This window comes from Strigops habroptila, chromosome 6 (genome assembly GCF_004027225.2).
Source record: "Strigops habroptila isolate Jane chromosome 6, bStrHab1.2.pri, whole genome shotgun sequence".
In the NCBI taxonomy this organism is placed as follows: Eukaryota; Metazoa; Chordata; class Aves; order Psittaciformes; family Psittacidae; genus Strigops; species Strigops habroptila.
The window spans coordinates 61140600-61157754 of NC_044282.2; the positions used below are offsets into that span (position 1 = coordinate 61140600).

The 17155-nt window shown below is 39.8% G+C and overlaps 1 protein-coding gene across 18 annotated transcripts in view; it reads right to left on the bottom strand.

Moving 5' to 3' along the window:
- Positions 1 to 542: 542 nt before the first annotated feature.
- The window catches only part of HMBOX1 (homeobox containing 1), a 125390-nt gene continuing 108777 nt past the window's right edge, over positions 543 to 17155 (bottom strand). For 8 of the 18 annotated variants that reach the window (XM_030490942.1, XM_030490943.1, XM_030490947.1 and 5 more), the window contains 3 exons: positions 15560 to 15654; positions 15222 to 15353; positions 2293 to 11868 (listed from right to left, as the gene is read on the bottom strand). In XM_030490942.1, the coding sequence (XP_030346802.1) occupies positions 11731 to 11868; positions 15222 to 15353; positions 15560 to 15654 (365 nt within the window). In that variant the 3' untranslated portion in view covers positions 2293 to 11730. Of the gene's footprint in view, positions 11869 to 14491; positions 14573 to 14734; positions 15354 to 15559; positions 15655 to 17155 lie in introns of those variants that run through there. The other 10 variants (XR_003992077.1, XM_030490959.1, XM_030490958.1 and 7 more) reach the window with 10 other exon arrangements.

A 17155-nucleotide genomic window follows, 5' to 3' on the forward strand; every position in this document is an offset into this window, starting at 1 on the left:
ACAGCTTCCAACGCTGAGTGCCAGCAAGACAAAATGAAATGAAAGAAAAACACACTACTGCCTTGTTTCTCTCTATCAACTATAGTCCAACACCTTGGAACTACCTTATTTCACACAGGAGGTTGCAAGTAAAAAACCTGCCATAATCTGATGGAATTTATGAGCTGATTTTTTTTTTTTTTGAATGGTCAAAGTAGACAGAATTTTTCACATTTATATTACACTGTAGACAAAATAGATTTGGACTTCAAGTAAGCAATTGATACAGCACCATTTAATAGGCAAAAGGAAAGGTGAATGCGTTTCAAGCTGGACTAAAGTAGTATTAAAGGAATTTAAAAAATATCTAACCATAAATAAGCTGCTTGAAGGTGTGAAGGTAATAAAGTGCCTGAACAGGAAAAAGAGAAGAAGAAGAAACAAGTGAATGCAGGGAAGAACAAAATTAAAATTACACAAGTCATCAAAGACTGTAAAAGGGCACAGAGAGCAACAAGGAGTCCTACCAGGAGTGGGAGAGGCAGCAACAACAAATGGTACGAAGAACTAAACAGAACAGATAAACCTGAGCATGATAATTGCGTGCAAGAAACATCAAATCAGTGTTCTGAAGCACTGCTGTATCTGTGATAGGCCTTTGTTTTTGCAAGCAATTTGCTAGAACATTGCTGAGTATCTGCTGAAGTGCACAGCCCAGTACCAGTCTTCCCAATAAAAAAAGAATAGTCCAAGTAATAATAAAAAATATTATACTTAAAAGTTACTATTTCCCTGATTTTCTAATCTAAGCGGTAAAACTGGTATGAGGACAGGGATGAGGGCTGCTAACTAACCATGCTGGAAAAACCCACGTTATTTAAGGTAGCAGAAAGCTAGGAAGATTTCCTAAGACTGAGCCAAATCTAAGCTTCAGCACTATGTTGGATGGCTTTTTATTAGGATGGAAACAATATATATCCTCATCTGGAGCCTGTATGAACAACGGGATCAGGTCAGAGCACTGTGTGAGAAAACCACCAGCACACCAAGTAAACCAGGATTACCCGGGTGTGAAGGAGCTTGGATAAACGATAAAAGAAATTACGTCCATGAGAAGAACTGAAGTTTGGGAAAACAATGTGTGACAAATTCAGTACCAATAACAATCAACTTCAGAGGAAAGGGAATGGCTCAGAGCAGCTGGGAGAGGTACAGCTCAAAACACTCATCTGGAACTCCGTCAAGGAAATACAGGCTCAGTGTAGGAAATAAGAGGAGACATTAGTTTAGCAAGAGGACTTCTGCTGACTGTGATATTTTTTGAAGCACTTTGGCAATTGATGAAAGTACTTGTAAAAAACGCCAGTTGCTCGAGGCGCTGCAGCTAGAGGATGGTCACGACTGATCAAATTCTATTCATACTGAATGATTTTCATGTTAAACGTTCTTGGGTAATAGTAAAAATCACTGCAAGGTACCCTTAGCAACTGGAATTCATGTAGTCAATGTCTAACATAATAAAGGTTAGAAATTCAAACTGACTTCGGCTTTTGGTTAGGGGTTTTTTACTGATTTTTATGTAAGAAGCAAAAATAACAGTTGAACAGAATAATGTTGTTCCAGAGCTACCTTAGCTGCTCAACACTGGCTGGTATGAAAATACTTATCGCTGCGTCAGTGGAATAGATAGCCTGAATTGGTAAGATACTGGAGCAAATCTAAATAATACAGCAGCATACAGAAACCACCTGTTATCAAAACTACATTTGTTTGATTCCCACTATGGCAGAAGTACAAAGTGTAAAAATGTATTTATCATACAGAACTGGAACTCCATGTGGTTTAGAGACATAAGGCACAATATGTTCTCTGATGGAAAGTCAAAGAAGTTCTTACTGCAGAGAACCCCTCTAGTACTCAAATCTCTATAAATTATTAAATACTATGAACAGGTTATAAAGGTAAAAGAAAAGTTTACCTCTTTGGAATCATAGTTTTACAATTAAGGCCAGAAGGGACCAGTCTATCACCTACAAGGAGACCCTGAATTTTAGATGGCCTCCCACAATCCTGATGCAAACTCCCTATTCTATCTACTTCATCCATCAGGATGAATGAACCATCCTGCCCTTCCAAATGCAAAAAAAAAAAAAAAATGCACCTGGAGAAAGAGGACTGTGTCTTAAGAGAGCTCTAAAGGAAGGAAGAGTTGCAGAATTAAACTGTTACTGCCCAGTGAGCAGCTGTGTGCCCAGATGTAAATGTTCAGCTAAACTGATATGAAACTACCTCTTCAACAAACCAAAGCATGTTTCAAATTCCAATAACAACTCCTCAAGGAACTTTATAATGCTACATGGTGAGCCATGAAGACACTCTGGCACAAAGAAACATATGTTGGAGATTTCAGAGCATTTCATAAACTGCTTTGCCTATCTCATCAATAAAGCATCCAATATGTTTACCCTGCTCATGTAGTAGTTACGCATGTTGTGCAATGCGCCCAGCGACACGTCGAATTTCTTCTTCACCATTCTGAATCCAGCATTGCTCCACCTAAACTCAAACCTTTCTATCAAACCTTTTCAAAAAAGGAAGAGCTTGAATGTGTTAAGGGTGAATCTATGTCATTTTTGTCCTGAAAAGATCTGCTCACTTGCCAAAATGCATAAATGAAATGGTTTGCACTCTAGTATAGGAAAACCTGGATCTGATGTTCTGAGTTCTGGCTCTGGTTAGCTCCTGAAGGATATTTTCAGTACTGCCATTACAGTCCTGTCAAAGAGAGATAGCAGCAACTTCATCAGCAGGCAGACTTAAAAAAAATATATCCAAAGTCAAATGTGTTTTGTGGAATGGAATATATGCTTAATATTCTTAATGGAATATATTGGGTGAGGAATATTAGTTAATAATTTACTTTCATTACCTCTTTGCCCTCCTTGAGAGATTTCACAGATAAACTTTATAAGTAAAATGTATTTTTAAATCTCTAATGATGTAAAATATATCTCAGAAGGCTAAAGCCAACCTCTTAATTACAGAGGTGGGTTATTTAAGCTACATATGCCATCTTGCCATAACATGGAAGACTTTAATTAGTTAAGGAGAAGGGCTGGGGAGAGGAGGATAGGAAGCTGAGTTGGGGGCAGTAACAGCAGCAAGCTAATGTCTAAAAACACATGCTAGAAAATGAGCTGCTACTGTGAGTGTAGTACCACCAGAGGTAACCATGCTGGAAGAACTAAAGTACCCATGACCCACGGGTCTGTTCTGAACCACATGACACTGGATGAGATTTACACACAAGTATTTCAGTATGAAGAAGCTGAGAAGTATCTGGAGGATTTAAATAAGAACCTAAGGAAGTTCCTAACTTTGCAAATCTGTTGGAGTCAAGAACCTGCTAATTTTTCTAAATTTGACTAAGAGTCTCTATACGCATCTTTGCACACCACAATACTCCAGAAACCTGTCTGACACTGAACTACAGCAGAACAGCAGCATTATGGAAAAATATGGTCACGAAAATTGAGGGCAAAAATGGAGCACAGGCTCTGCAGTGCTCAAGACTGGTCAACAGATAATGTTTCTCACAAAAACACAGAATAAAAAGGCACATAACACCCTATGAACCCAGCAACCTATCAGAGAAAGGTTATGATGTTATTTTAGGTCACCACCATGTATCTTCTCCTGTAGAGAGGGACAACCATGCTGTCCAGCTACTATCCAGCTGCAGGCTAGTTTGAGATTTCTTAAGCAAAGGTGAGTTAGCTTGTATCATGACACCAAAAGGAGACAGCAGACAGCTTGAGGACAATACGGTTATATACTTGGCAACAATGCCTGATAAGGCTTTCAAACTGAGACACTATGAAGGAGAGCCTGGAGGGGCACAGAAGAGCTAGCTTCAGGATTCCTCACTTCAGGAACCAAGGACAACAGTGCAATTGGTATCCTCTACCTGCAGGCAGGGTGAAAACACAGGATGAGTAGTAATTCAGTGAAGTCCTGGACCACGGCTAATCCTCCCCAAACTACAACTCTAAAACAAATCAAGAGCAGCTAAACCAGAACCTTGGGTAATCATGCTGTCACACATAACTAAATGTCCTTTTTGTTTCTAAAATCCACTGAGAAGCAATACATACATGAGGGGAGGGGAACCCACAAAAGGAAGAGAAGCAGCTTTGCATAGAAAACTAAACTCTGTTTCAGTCCCTGCTGTTGTAAGTTACCATTAGGAACAGGTCATTATTTAAGTTTACGAAGTAGCTGTGTTCCAAGTGTCACTAATAACACTGGTATTTAAGAGAATTAGAGGGCGGAAGATCTTCTGTTTTCAATCGCAGAAAAGACAGAAATCCTTTTAATTATGACCATGCCAATCCACATCTTTCTAAAGCAGCTAATTACATGTCAGGAGGACACCCAGTCATTCAAAAGAACTGCCATCACTTTTACTGCCATACTTTTACGCATTTATCCTACCCATCCCAATTACCCTGGCTGCAGTTTGAAAGGATTTAGCAGAAGTGTGCTGGATGTTTTGATCAGCAGAATACACCCGCTTCCATTTAACAGCGGAGAGAAGTGAGGGAATAAATGGCATAGAGAGCCTTCTGCCAAGCCATCTGAGTGAGAGATGCACTGTACATACAGAAACATCAAAGGCCCATTACGCAGTTCACTCCAGTTCAATGGGTTTAGTTCACTCCCGCTTAAGCTGTTGGCCAAAGCACTCCAAAGCTTACTGGAAAGAATGAGGAAGAGCACAACATTGCAGCAATCAAACAGATTAGTTCGTTTTCTTGATCAGCCTGATTAAAAGGGGCATTTAAAATACGTTTTGTGATTTTTTTTCCTCCGCACTCAAAACGGCAAACCCTGTTTTATCTCCATGACATAAGCTATCCATATTATCGCCTGGATACAAGCACATTGCAGACATCACAGAGCATATCTTATCATTTTGAAAGAGCAAAATATATTTGCTTACTTTTTCCTGTAAGCTCAAGTTAAAGTATGATATGGGTTTTCATAAAGAACAACCTTAGCAAAAACAGAGTAGTTTGTACTGATTATTGTAATTGTGCTGACACCATCTTAGCTGCAGCATCACCCGTGTTCAATGGATGCCTATGTGAAAACAGGCATGAACAAACAATTCTAGCCTATTTTTAAGTGACAAAACCTAAGGCCATGGTTAGCGATGAACAACTCTGAAATTGCTTGAATTTTTCTCCCCACATCTCTGTTTCACTGGTGCTGCTGAGATCACTGCCACTTGTTTGATTTTATTTATATTTGTTGGACAAAAAACAACATCAAAATGCTGTCATCTTACTGATAGTCCTCAAAACAACCAAGTCCACTTTTCTAGTTAAAACGCATTTCTCACGAAGGAGAAAAGTAAGTTTCTGTGTATTTTAAATTTGAATTTATAGCTGCCATCTCTAGAATGCCTCTTTTTTTCATTAGTCAGACAGTTTAAATCCCATAAATTAGACAACAATAATAGATGCTAAAATGAAGGTTTCAGGGCTATGCTTTTCAGCTTGCCAAATGCCTCTTGGCCAATAACTGATTTAATATCCTGAGTAAATATCCCAGCTGCAAAAAAGCCCAAGGGGGGATGTTTTATTTTGAAATGTTTCTGCAGCTCTTCTTGGGAACTGCAAGGTACTTTTTGGTCCGGCCATCAACCTTCCCTTCCAAGAAATCACAGTGAAAATGCCTGACTCCACAAAACTCCATTAAATTAGCCAGGAACACAATACAACCCTGACTACTGCTACTAACACATGCACAAAATCTCCAGCTGTCTAATGAACATGTTAAGTCACTGATACGTAACACAGATTTCAAGACCAATCCTGCCAACAAAGATTCCTGCCAAATGATAAAAGCTACACCAAACTCAAGATTATTGCCTACAAGCTTAAGACTTTGATAAAAATAGTATTATCAATTTAAATAACTTCAAAGAGTGCAAGAGCTGCTTGGGTGGGAAGTCTTGTCTAAAATAAGAGCAAAGATTATTTTGACAAAAACAACCCCTAGAATTTGCTGGTAATTGTCCAATGAACATGAAAGAAGCTGATGAACACTGTGGGGTGAGGGCTGCACAATGATGTAACTGGGGTGGAAGAAGGAATATAAACCTTCTGATGAGAAAATTATTATCTAAAATGAGCAGAATTCCAGGGATAGGGGTGGGGGGGAATCTTACACTAAACATCCACAGGTCTCATACTATGGGCAAAATGTCATACTGAATCTTAGTAAGCTGCAGAGAGAGGTGTGAATCCAGCTTCGCATTTGAGTTAAGATTACACACAGGGAAGCAACATCCTGCATTAAGTGCTTTAGGAGCAGCGATTTTGAGTTTTCAAAACTCTCACACCAATTTTGCTGGTTTTATCTACACAAAAAATAAAACCCGTTTCCTTATGAAACCCCGTGACAACTATCACATGTCTTGGTGACTCAACTGCTCCAGTGGAAGGCCATCACAATGCTTTCATTTTACTTCTTTGCAAGCAGCACCTCATTGTGAAGGAAAATTTTTATACCATCTAAGAGAAGTAAAAATTCTGGTGAAATCATGTTCTTAGGCACCTCGAAGGCAGAAATTAACAGTTGGGAGTCTAACTGACCCCATCTCAGTCCATACTGGCAAACACCATTACTATTGCTCTTCAAAATTACATCCAAATCAGACCTGAAGTTAAGTGTGGGTTTTTTCCAAGTGGCGGCCAACAGCAAACACTTAAGGTAAGAAAAGGAGGATCTAAGAGAGGATGTGACTCTTTCCCAGTCAGACCCTTTCAGCTTCTGATAATCACCAGTTCATGATTTACTGAACCAAAACCTTCTAGCTTATCATAGTCATCAGTGGACTTAAGTTAACAACAGTTAACCACAGTTAACCTCTAACAAGTTCAGCTATGTGAAATTTTTCACCTGCACTCACAGCAGCAAGACAACAATAAATTCCCACAAACGAAGGCAAAATCTGATCTACAGCACAAATGTTACTAAAACATGGAAAACTTACCAGTCTGACGTTAGGCAATGAAACAAACAGAATAATTCAAATATCCCTGAAGAACTGTGTAAACAGAGGAAATAATGAAATTTATTTCTTATGGCTTGATTGGAGCCTGGAGCCAGACCCTGCAAATAAAGCTCCCCTCTATTAGAAAAGTAGGAAAGAGAACTTTTTATGAATAGCAAAAGAGAAAAAAACCCAACCAAATGAGAAAAAAAACCCCAAACAAACAAAAAATCAAACACCAATACAAAAAACAACAACAAATTCAGAGAATTTCTTTAAACAAGTCAACACTTACAGATCAGAACTAGGAAACACCTCAACCTGAGCAGGTCTGTACTGAATCATAGAGTAATTGAGGCCAGAAGAGACCTCTAGAGGTCTCTAATCCAACCTTGTCCTGTTGAGTTTTGAATATCCTCAAGGCCGGGATATCCGCTGCCTTCCTGGGCCACTGCTCTCCCACTTTAAGCATGAAAATATTTCTCTTCACGTTCACTTGGGATTTTCTCTAATGCAGCTTTAACTCGCTGTCCCGCACCTTTTTGCTATGCACCTCTGAGAAGGTCCTGGTCCTGGCTATGTCTTCTCTAAACCCACCCATTAAGACAGATGAAGAACAAAACAGAGGATGCTTCTAGAGCCAGCCCGAACAACCCCAGCTCTTGCAATCACTCACCACATGACATGTGCTCTGACCCTCTCACCTCAGGAGCCCTATAGTGGACTCACTCCTGTCCAACACTGCACACAGTACTCCAGATGTGGTCGCACAAGTGATGAACAGAGGAGACTTTCCTTGACCTGTTGAACGCTCTTCTCGGTGACCTCTGCTGACTCGCAACCAACTTGCTCACATCCAACATGGGAGTAATAGGATTATGCTGGAACACCACATATGTTTATAGAGTATTTAGAAAATGTCTCTGTAACATAAGGGCATCAATGGATAACATGCCTGCTCATCCCTATGTCGACTTATTTTTATCAACTCATAATGCTTTTGCAAACATCTGGGATCTCATATCCTTAGGAAAACAAAAAAGCAAAAACTAAAAAAACCCCAAAACAACCTAAAAAAGAAGTGGAGGTAGAAATTGTTGTTTTAAGAAGACGGCAAGAGACAATAACTCAAGTATAAGGACTTTATGAGTGACAAAATAACAGCCAGAACTTATTCTACAAAACTATAAGCAATCTGTGCCTGTCACAGAAGAGAAGCATCTTAAATAATTTCTTCTCTATTCACAGAACAATAAGGTAAATCTAGTCTGCCACCAGATCCACTTCAAGGGAACTGACATGAGAACAAATTGCAGTAATTCCAGATTGGCTACAATGAATTCCAAATGAATTGCAAAGCTACAATAATGAGACCTAATTTTTCAAGAAAATCCAGAGATGGAAAAACAAGAGTCCCATATTGTGGAAAAAACCCTAGAACAAAGACTAAATTCCAGGACATGTTCTCCACCCATTCACTCACTCCAGATCATGTACACTTCTCCTGATACCACCACACCAGCATCTGTTCTGTTCTTGCTCATTCATGACAAACCAACAAGCCACTAGTCAACTGCAAATTGTTCAGAATCAAGGAAACAAACTGTCATAAGCACCCTGGTAATGGCTGAAGTCCTACACCTTCCTCGTACCTCTCAATGGTTGAAGAAAAGCCAAAATAGACAGGGGCAACCCAGACACTGACACATGGAACTAAGCGTCTGATTGCCCAGTTAAGCCATTTGTTATTTTCTCTGGTGAGAAGATGCTGTGGGAAAGCAGGAAACTGGTATTTACCAGGAAGCTACAGACAGGGAGGATCTGCCAACCTCCAGCCATTCACAAGGGGTTTAACTGTTTAACCTTCCAATAGGATATTGATGCGTGATGAGACCAGCAGCTACCTGACAGGGACAAACAGAATTAAGACGAGATTATTCTACATTAGGTGGTATAGACATGCAATTTTAATGGTGTCAGTTTGATCCTGCATCACATGAACCCATAATCATGATATAGAAGTTCTACTACTATTTTTATTCTTCCCTATTGCTTTAAAAAGGCAATGCTTGAAACAATGACATTTTTTGTAAGATGGTATAGTAAGCAATATTTCTTTTAAAATTACAGCTGTCCAACAGTTTAAGTCTGTTCTTTTTAAAATGAAACAGCCAGAACAAATGGTGGTGGCAAGCCCAGCGTAAAGAGGTCATCGATTATTAAAATCTCCTCACTATAAATCGTGGATGTTGCTTGTCAGCTTGGTGTGTGACTGTGGAATGAGTAAGTAGGTAAAATTCCACTAAGGCTATAGTTTGCTTGATCATTCTGCTGTGCAAAAACAGAAATAAAAGCTCTCCCCGTCCTTTCACTCCTTAGTACCAGACATTCATAGACACATTAAGAAAAAAACTTCAATGGTGCAATGGTCACTGACCCAATTCCTTTCTTTCCTGAGTCTGCCCTGATGCTACTTACAAATTTGCCTACTCAAGAAATGCAATAAAACAGAAAAAAAAAAAAAAAAAAAGACGGCTTCATTCTGCTTCAGTGATCTTTATCTAAGGAAAGCACATAAATTTTCCAATGAAATCCATAAGAGAAAGACGAGGCCAGACCCTACCTACATATCTTCAAAGTTACAGAGCAAAGAGATGCCAACTCTGTGCCTCCTGAAAGCTCAAAATCTGCTCCACACTTACCTAAGCAATTTTCATGAGATTCACAGATGTAAAGATCATCTAGTTGGCCTATGCCTTGAAGGGTGTAAGCTGGCTAAAAACCTGCTGAGAAGCCACATTTTCAGAGTTCACAATACTATCTGATAGTTAAGCGTGAGCAATGGAGGAGAACAAGACAAGTAACAGCAACTTCCCTTCATTCCCCCCACCTGAAAAGTGGAAGGGAGAAAAGGGAAACCCATCCTTCAGACTGAGCTGTTTTCCTTTTTTTAAGCTATTCCCACATAAACTGGGAAGATAAAAATGGAATGTGGAGGAAACGCTATGCAAATTTTTATGTATCTACATACAAAAATTTACATAGGTTTTTAATTTTTATTTTTAATGCAACACAGTCCTGCCCATCTCTAACACTTCCCATGCTGTTTCCATCGAAATGTTTCCTCTTACCGGCAGCAGCATATCATTTTATCAGGATGCCAGGAGATCATTTCCACACAATGCTAGCAGATGTAATTTTCTTAGATGCACACACAGTTCATCATTTAGATACTAGATGACAAGGTGATCACAGGGTGACTCTGCAATGCAAGTTTGCTGTTTGGTATTTTGAATTCTCAAATGATAAAAAAAAGACTTATCAAATATAAATATCTTTAAGAAAAAAGTAACAAAAGTGCTACATATGATCAAGGAAAACAATTCCATTAGTTTCTGCTACTTAAAGTAGGTTTGCTTTACAAATATTACCACATCCATTATCAGTATGGCTTCCAATTATTAATTAAATTGCTCGTAGCAGTATAGCTTTCTCACATCTTAACAAGGACAGAGTAAAGAGAACACAAAACATTCACACCCCATTTCTCAGGTAAGAGATCCTCCTGCCTTTAAACAAACAAAAAAAGTTCGTATTTAGGAGAATATTTATGCTATGATGGTTACCTAGCAAAGGTCAGATGCAAAAGTTCTCCAAGAACCTTTCAGGCTAGTCAGGATGTAGGCATTAGTTACACAGATGTGTAAAAATCCACTCACCCATTTTATGACCTTAATAACCTTCCTGGAAAACATTGCTTTTGAAAGCAGCAAAGTGGAGAGGGGAGTAGGGTGGGGACAGAAAAGGTGAGAGGAAGAATAATAGGTGAAATTGTTAATGACAGATCAATAAAGTCTAGACCTCTTCTGAGCAGGCACTGCTAGCCATGCCAAATAATGAATAGTGGTTTTGAGAAGTGGACTGTTGTCCATTAGACATTCAGCTCATTTTTCATATGATCCCAGGATGGGCTTCAATCATGGTCCCAGAGGCAGAAGGCAGTACTTATCCACTAAGCCACGCAGCTTGTGAGAGTAGAGGATGTCTGTGTTGAATATGTGAACATCAACCAAAATATGTGAATGTATTTCCAATGGACATTCTCAGCACAGCACCCAAAAGTATATCAAGTCACTGTATGACCAGTGAGGCACGGCTTATTGCAGCTGGAAATCATTTATTCCCATGCTGAAGTGGGGTTTCTAGTGTTCTTTTTACTCTCTGTTGATACTCCCGATCTGGTGTCCATCGACCCTGTGCCACTACCTCAGCTTGCATCCTTTCAGTCTCAGAGAAGGAAAAGCATACAGACTATTTTTTTAACACGATCTCTAAGGTTATCCAAGGTTTTAAGTGTAGCCTAAGACTTGTAATTGAGGGCTGTCTAAAATACCTGGAAGCACTTTGAATGCTAAGACAGAGCAGCAAGATTTTTCTAGCCACTGGGGCTGGGAGAGGGAGGTTGGTTGGTTGGTTGATTATTTACTGGGAATTAATACTGAGAGAGTATATGCAAAGGCTGAGGGCACCATGCCATCTTCACAGAACAAGACCCTAACAGCTAACTGACGTACAAGAAACTGCAAAGTTATACTGTAAGAACACATATTAAGGACTGAGGAAAGTCTGCTAAGGTGCTACGTCTAAAACTAAGTTACTTCTTGCTTTGACCCTCCCCTCTCTTTGTATCAGTCATCGTCTAGAGCTTCTGTCTTGATCTCGTTGGCTCCTTGCCGGGCCAATGCCAAGATGGTGTGGTTTACCGCTGCCATTTCCACGGCTAATGAAATGGGGTCTTGATGGTCACTATGGCTAGTGCTGTCATCCTGTGCATGTGGAAAGGAGAAGAGAGAAGCATTGTTACTCCATGAGTAGAAAACCAGTGGATAAACAAGTGTGTAATGGACTATGGGCAGCGAATTACACATTCGTTACAAGGGCAGAATGTGGAAGGAATTTACGAAATTGATTTATGACTGATTTCCCACACTGTGCAGACAAAGGTAAGCAAGGCAAGGAGTGGCACACCCAACTTTTGAGAGGAATTTGAGGGGATAGGGAGGCGAATAGTCTGAGAAAATATTAAATTATAAAGAGAAGTGATACACAAGATATGCCAGGAAACCAATCTAAGATAGGAAACAACGTGCACTGCACAAATTCATGCTACACTTACATTTTGAATAGACAGTTCTGGTCATCCCAATTAAAAAGGACACAATAGAACTAGAAAAGGTAGAGAGAACGGCAGCCCAGGGGAGGAGAGGCATGGGGTGGCTTTCTTACGAGGAGAGGCTACACAGATTCAAGTTCTTCAGTTTGAAAAAGAAACGGCTGGTGGTCGATATGGTAAATGTTTATCACAAATAATTAGTAAATAAAGAACAACTGTTCATGGCTTCTTGTCATCTAACTCACTGGAATGATTTCATACTCCAAAGTGGCAATGGGAAGCATTGCTTCGCTTATCACGATTCAGTTGTAGGATTCACTGATTTTTAGTTCAGACGAAAGTAAAAATGGCTTTAAAAGGTGGGGTTTAGACAAATTCAGGGAAAATTTAGTCTACAAGAAATTATCAAAGCTGAAAGTGGATACACTGCCTGGCTCAGGAAGCCTCTCAAAACTATTGACTTCCAGAAGCTGGAAGCTACTGTAATGAAATACATATTCCTCAAAAATACTTTTTCTTTAAATTCTACTATTGTCCTCACTCAGAAACAGGATAAAAAACTAGATTAACCCTTGGTCTGAGCCAGTGTGCTGTGAAGACACTGAATTCATACAGGTATAGGGGAAAATATGCCAAAAAACTATTAGACTGCTAAGAAAGACAGTGCAATGATTTTGGAGGACCGGAACCAATGTAATTTAAATACGTAGGTGAAGATACTGCCAGGTACTCCAGTCCACTGAACTATGTGCCACACATTTCTTCGTCTATTTTCTAAAGAGCAAAGTCTCTCAGCTGTAAGAGAACCAGTGTGGTGTTGGTTGAGATGGCTGGCGAGAAAAAAATGACACTGAGAAACTTTGCTGCTACACGACTGCAGTGAAAATTTTAAAAATCAATGAACTGTTGTACACATAACATGGTGCATAATGGCCATGCAATATCAGACCTAAAAGGCTGGCAATTCTAGCATAAATTTTATAGCAAGTAAGTATGTTTCATAGCCTATGTCAGAAGGAGGGCCAGGTTTTCAATAATAAGGAGAATAAGCAACATCCAAACTCTAACTCCAGCTATCAAATTCTTTTGGAACTTTGGGCAAAATCATGGTGTTTCCTTCTCTTTAAAACAGGGTACCAACAGTTACCACACCATGATCTCACAAATATTTTTAATTATTATTATTTACTGAAAGGAAATGATAAACATTTATCAGTCTTCCAACAGCCTTTAAGTGATAAACTTGTGAAATTTAAAATGTCTATTATCCATTTTAGATTAAGATGACAGGTGGTAAATGCTGAGGGGGACAGAAAAGCCAGGATTTGGTAAAATCCGGAGGTTATTTAAAGGAATGCATTCATTTACAACAATGTCAGGCAAATATTGTGATGTGCTCACACTCTTAAGGGCCTCTCAGTAATATTTACTATGGTAAGAAATACATAGTCCTGACTTCTGGAGTTTTAAGCACTTCATTAATATTTGGGTGAACTTTGTGCTTTAAAGTTTACTAGAGTTAAGGTGTCACTGTAGAAAAGAGAATTTACGGTTTTAACAGCTAAGGGATGTTAAATGGTCATTGGGAGAGCTTGCCATTTAATCTGCTTCGCTGCTAATGCCTAATTACACTTCATAGAGGAGCCCAGCTAGATTACTGAGAAATGTAATTTTTAAGGGCTCTAAACAAAGATCTTTAATAACCTATGTGTTTCTCTTTTGAAAGTATTTTGGATAGCACACAGAAGAAAAACATAGTTTGGGAGTCTACATAACACTTCACCTCAGTATTCAGGTCCTGTATCTGACTGACAAGGAATTATCTGTGCTCGGCAGCAGTTTCAACATATTTTATAGCCATTACAGAGCAGCCTCTCATCATCTAGCGCTAGCGAAGTTGGTTCCACCAAATCTGCTGGCGATGACTTATAAGAAAGGCCTTAATACCCATCAGAAGCAGAGCGGCTGAGAATGCCTCTGCCAGATATCTGTTGTACTGGGCCACAGCCAAGTGTGCTAAGGACTCATTCCAGGACACTCGGTTGCTATTACTCTCTACCAGCAGCTTTTATAGGAGACCTACCTAATTCTCCCAAATGAGTCAATTAAAAGTGATCTGCCCACCCCAGCTGCTGCTGGGTGTAGCACAGAATACAGCTCATGGCAAAACCAGAACCAAGTGAATTGTTGAAGGCCACTGGTGCCAAGCACACACAGCCCTGGGGGGGTTGGCCAACAATGACACCTGAAGGAAAATTGGGAAGGGGATGCAATACCTGTCAGGAAGGTGTGTGAAGGAAGGGTCACCAACTTTAGGGTAGGTGAGGGCTCAGAGTGCGGGAAGGGGTATTCTTTTGCTAGAGAATTTAAAAAAGAAGTTGCTGTCAAGGGTTAAAAATAACCAAGGAAAATAGAGAATAGGCAAGAGTTAAAATGCAAAAAGAAAAAAAAAAACAAACCAAAAAGACAGATAATATGTAAACAATCCAAATAGTGGCACATAGTTGCAGAACAATACAGAACAGGTACAGAGCCAAATAAATGTCAAACCTCATTTAATCAAATCCTTTCCCCCCACCCTTCACCCTTTGTCTGTCAGTGTCTTCGGGATGGATCCTGAGATGCTCCTGAAAGGTACTGCCACAAAGAGAGGGAGCTCAGTACCTTACAGGAGGGCACTCAGCATCTTGCTGGGCAAGGTTGCCAAAAGGGATTATAAAGTGTCGGGGCAGGGACTTGTCTGGGTGCCAGATAAGCAACTCACAGGAGCTGCAGCACAAGCTGTAATGGAGACATTTCTTGCAGAAAGAAAGAACAGGTGTAAGAGGAAGACACATGCCTAGTTTTGCAGGGAAGCATGTTGGTGTCTGATATATAGGAGCAACTGTTAAAGACCTGTACATCCTTTCTTGAGGGTGGATAGCTAGAACAGTGCCAGAGGTAAGGAGAGCACAAGTTATGCATGGTGCACTGGGTGAGTAAACACTCTCCTAACATGTTTCATACATTGCGTGTGGCGTGAATGGTGTAACTTGCTTGTTTGGAGCAGATCCTCCTGTCTTCTTCTACCTTCTCTGCTTCTCTGCCTCCCTCTGAACATCTTCCCTCCTCCTCCCCATTGCGTACTTGCCAAGTGTCCTGTTGTATGACAATAAATCCATGTGGGTGAATACTGGTTGCTTCAACACATTCAAATAGCGGAGCTGTGCTCTTCCACTTTCCCCATTACAATTACATAAAAGCAAAACAACAAGAGACATCTGATTTGCAAGAGGTATAGGGCCTCTTCATGTTTCAAGTGAACTCTCTCTTTTTGGGCCACGCAGCTCGACCATAGTGCTTACCTGCTCCGAGTAGTCATTGCCATCAACGTCGTCACTGTTGGAATGACCTCCCGGACTCTGGACATCTATTCCATGGCTCTCCAGGATTGCTGCTTCTTCGAAAAAAGCAAATGGATCCCTAATTTATCTGATGCATTGGAGTAATTAAAAGTAACTACTTTTTTTTTCCAAGAAGTTAGAAAAACTGGAGGAACAGTTAGCTCTTAGCCTCTTCCTCTTCACTCTCCAGTATTTGGGAAGGTAGCACATGTACAGATACTGGTTTGCCTGAAATCCTTCCCCACCAACTAACAGACTTGTTTGTGAGTAAGAATCCTTGTTTTCCAGCCAGTCCTATTAGATATTAGTTTAATCTCTAATGCACTGAAGTGGCAAAGGCATTCCCGGTAGATCTTCCCACATAGTTTGGACTGGCAGGACTTAAGGGGGACAGGGAGTGTCTAAAATAGATGAAGAAATTCTTTAAAGCACTTAAGGGATTTAAAACGACACATATCTTCACCTTCCAGTAGGATCCATCCACCTAAAGCTCTCTTTGGTTCTTTTTAATCTCCTTCCAACCCTTCTCCCCAGATTGTACAGATACAGCTATAACTCCACCCTGACTTTGCTTTGTTCCCCCCACCCCTTGACAGATTTCATTTTTAGAAAAATAAATTTCGGTTAAATTTTAATAACACATTAAATGCTGTAAAAAGAAGTTTTTCTTGTTCACAAATATGGCAAGAAAAAGCAGATAGGAAAAGGACACAACATTCTGCAGCTGCAAAAATACTGGTAGTAGGCAGGTATGGATTTCTGTTCGTCTATGGACTACAAATGTAATTCCGCATAGTATCTAAGGAAGCACATAAAATTTTGCATGCACTGCCAACCTTTGTTGACTCCCGGCCACTAATGTGAGTTTATTCTTATTAGAATGTCTTATGTTTATTCACATTAGAAGGTGTACGTCTTACAGGTTCAGAGCCACTTCTAATTTCCTTATGATCTGCTACTCATGCAAAGAACCTGCAGGGCTAACTCTGAAGAGACTTTTGTTTTATCCTGATCATCAAGAAAAATTACTACTTTGTTCCAGCCATTTGTCCCTGTGCAATCCCTTGGAAAGCAGTAAGGAACACAGGTGTAATCAGACTAAGCAGTTGGCTTGAAGAATCTTTGGTCCTAGTGGCTGTATCTGAGATGTAAAACAACTCACTGGACTCTTGAGATCCCTGTGGGGTCTCAGGGATGGCAGTAAGAAATATAGCCCCAGTGGAACACAGACACAAGGAAACCTATAACCAGATAAAAGCTCTTCACAACATCCATTTTTCATTTAAACTGCATGCTAAGATTGTGCACTTGCCATCGTCTCAATTTTCCTTATTTCCCATATTATTCAGTGCAGATATTTTGAGGTTTTATTTCAGATTTTATTTTGGATACCCAAAGCAGCCTGAGAATAAAGAGATACGATTCTCCTCCCACCATCAAATTCTGTTTCATTTTTAAAACTGATCTTCCAGTAAAACTTCTTAACAGCATCATCTTTCCTGTATTGATGATGGAATTCTATAAATTAAACTCCTACCCATATTTCGGGAAAGATCT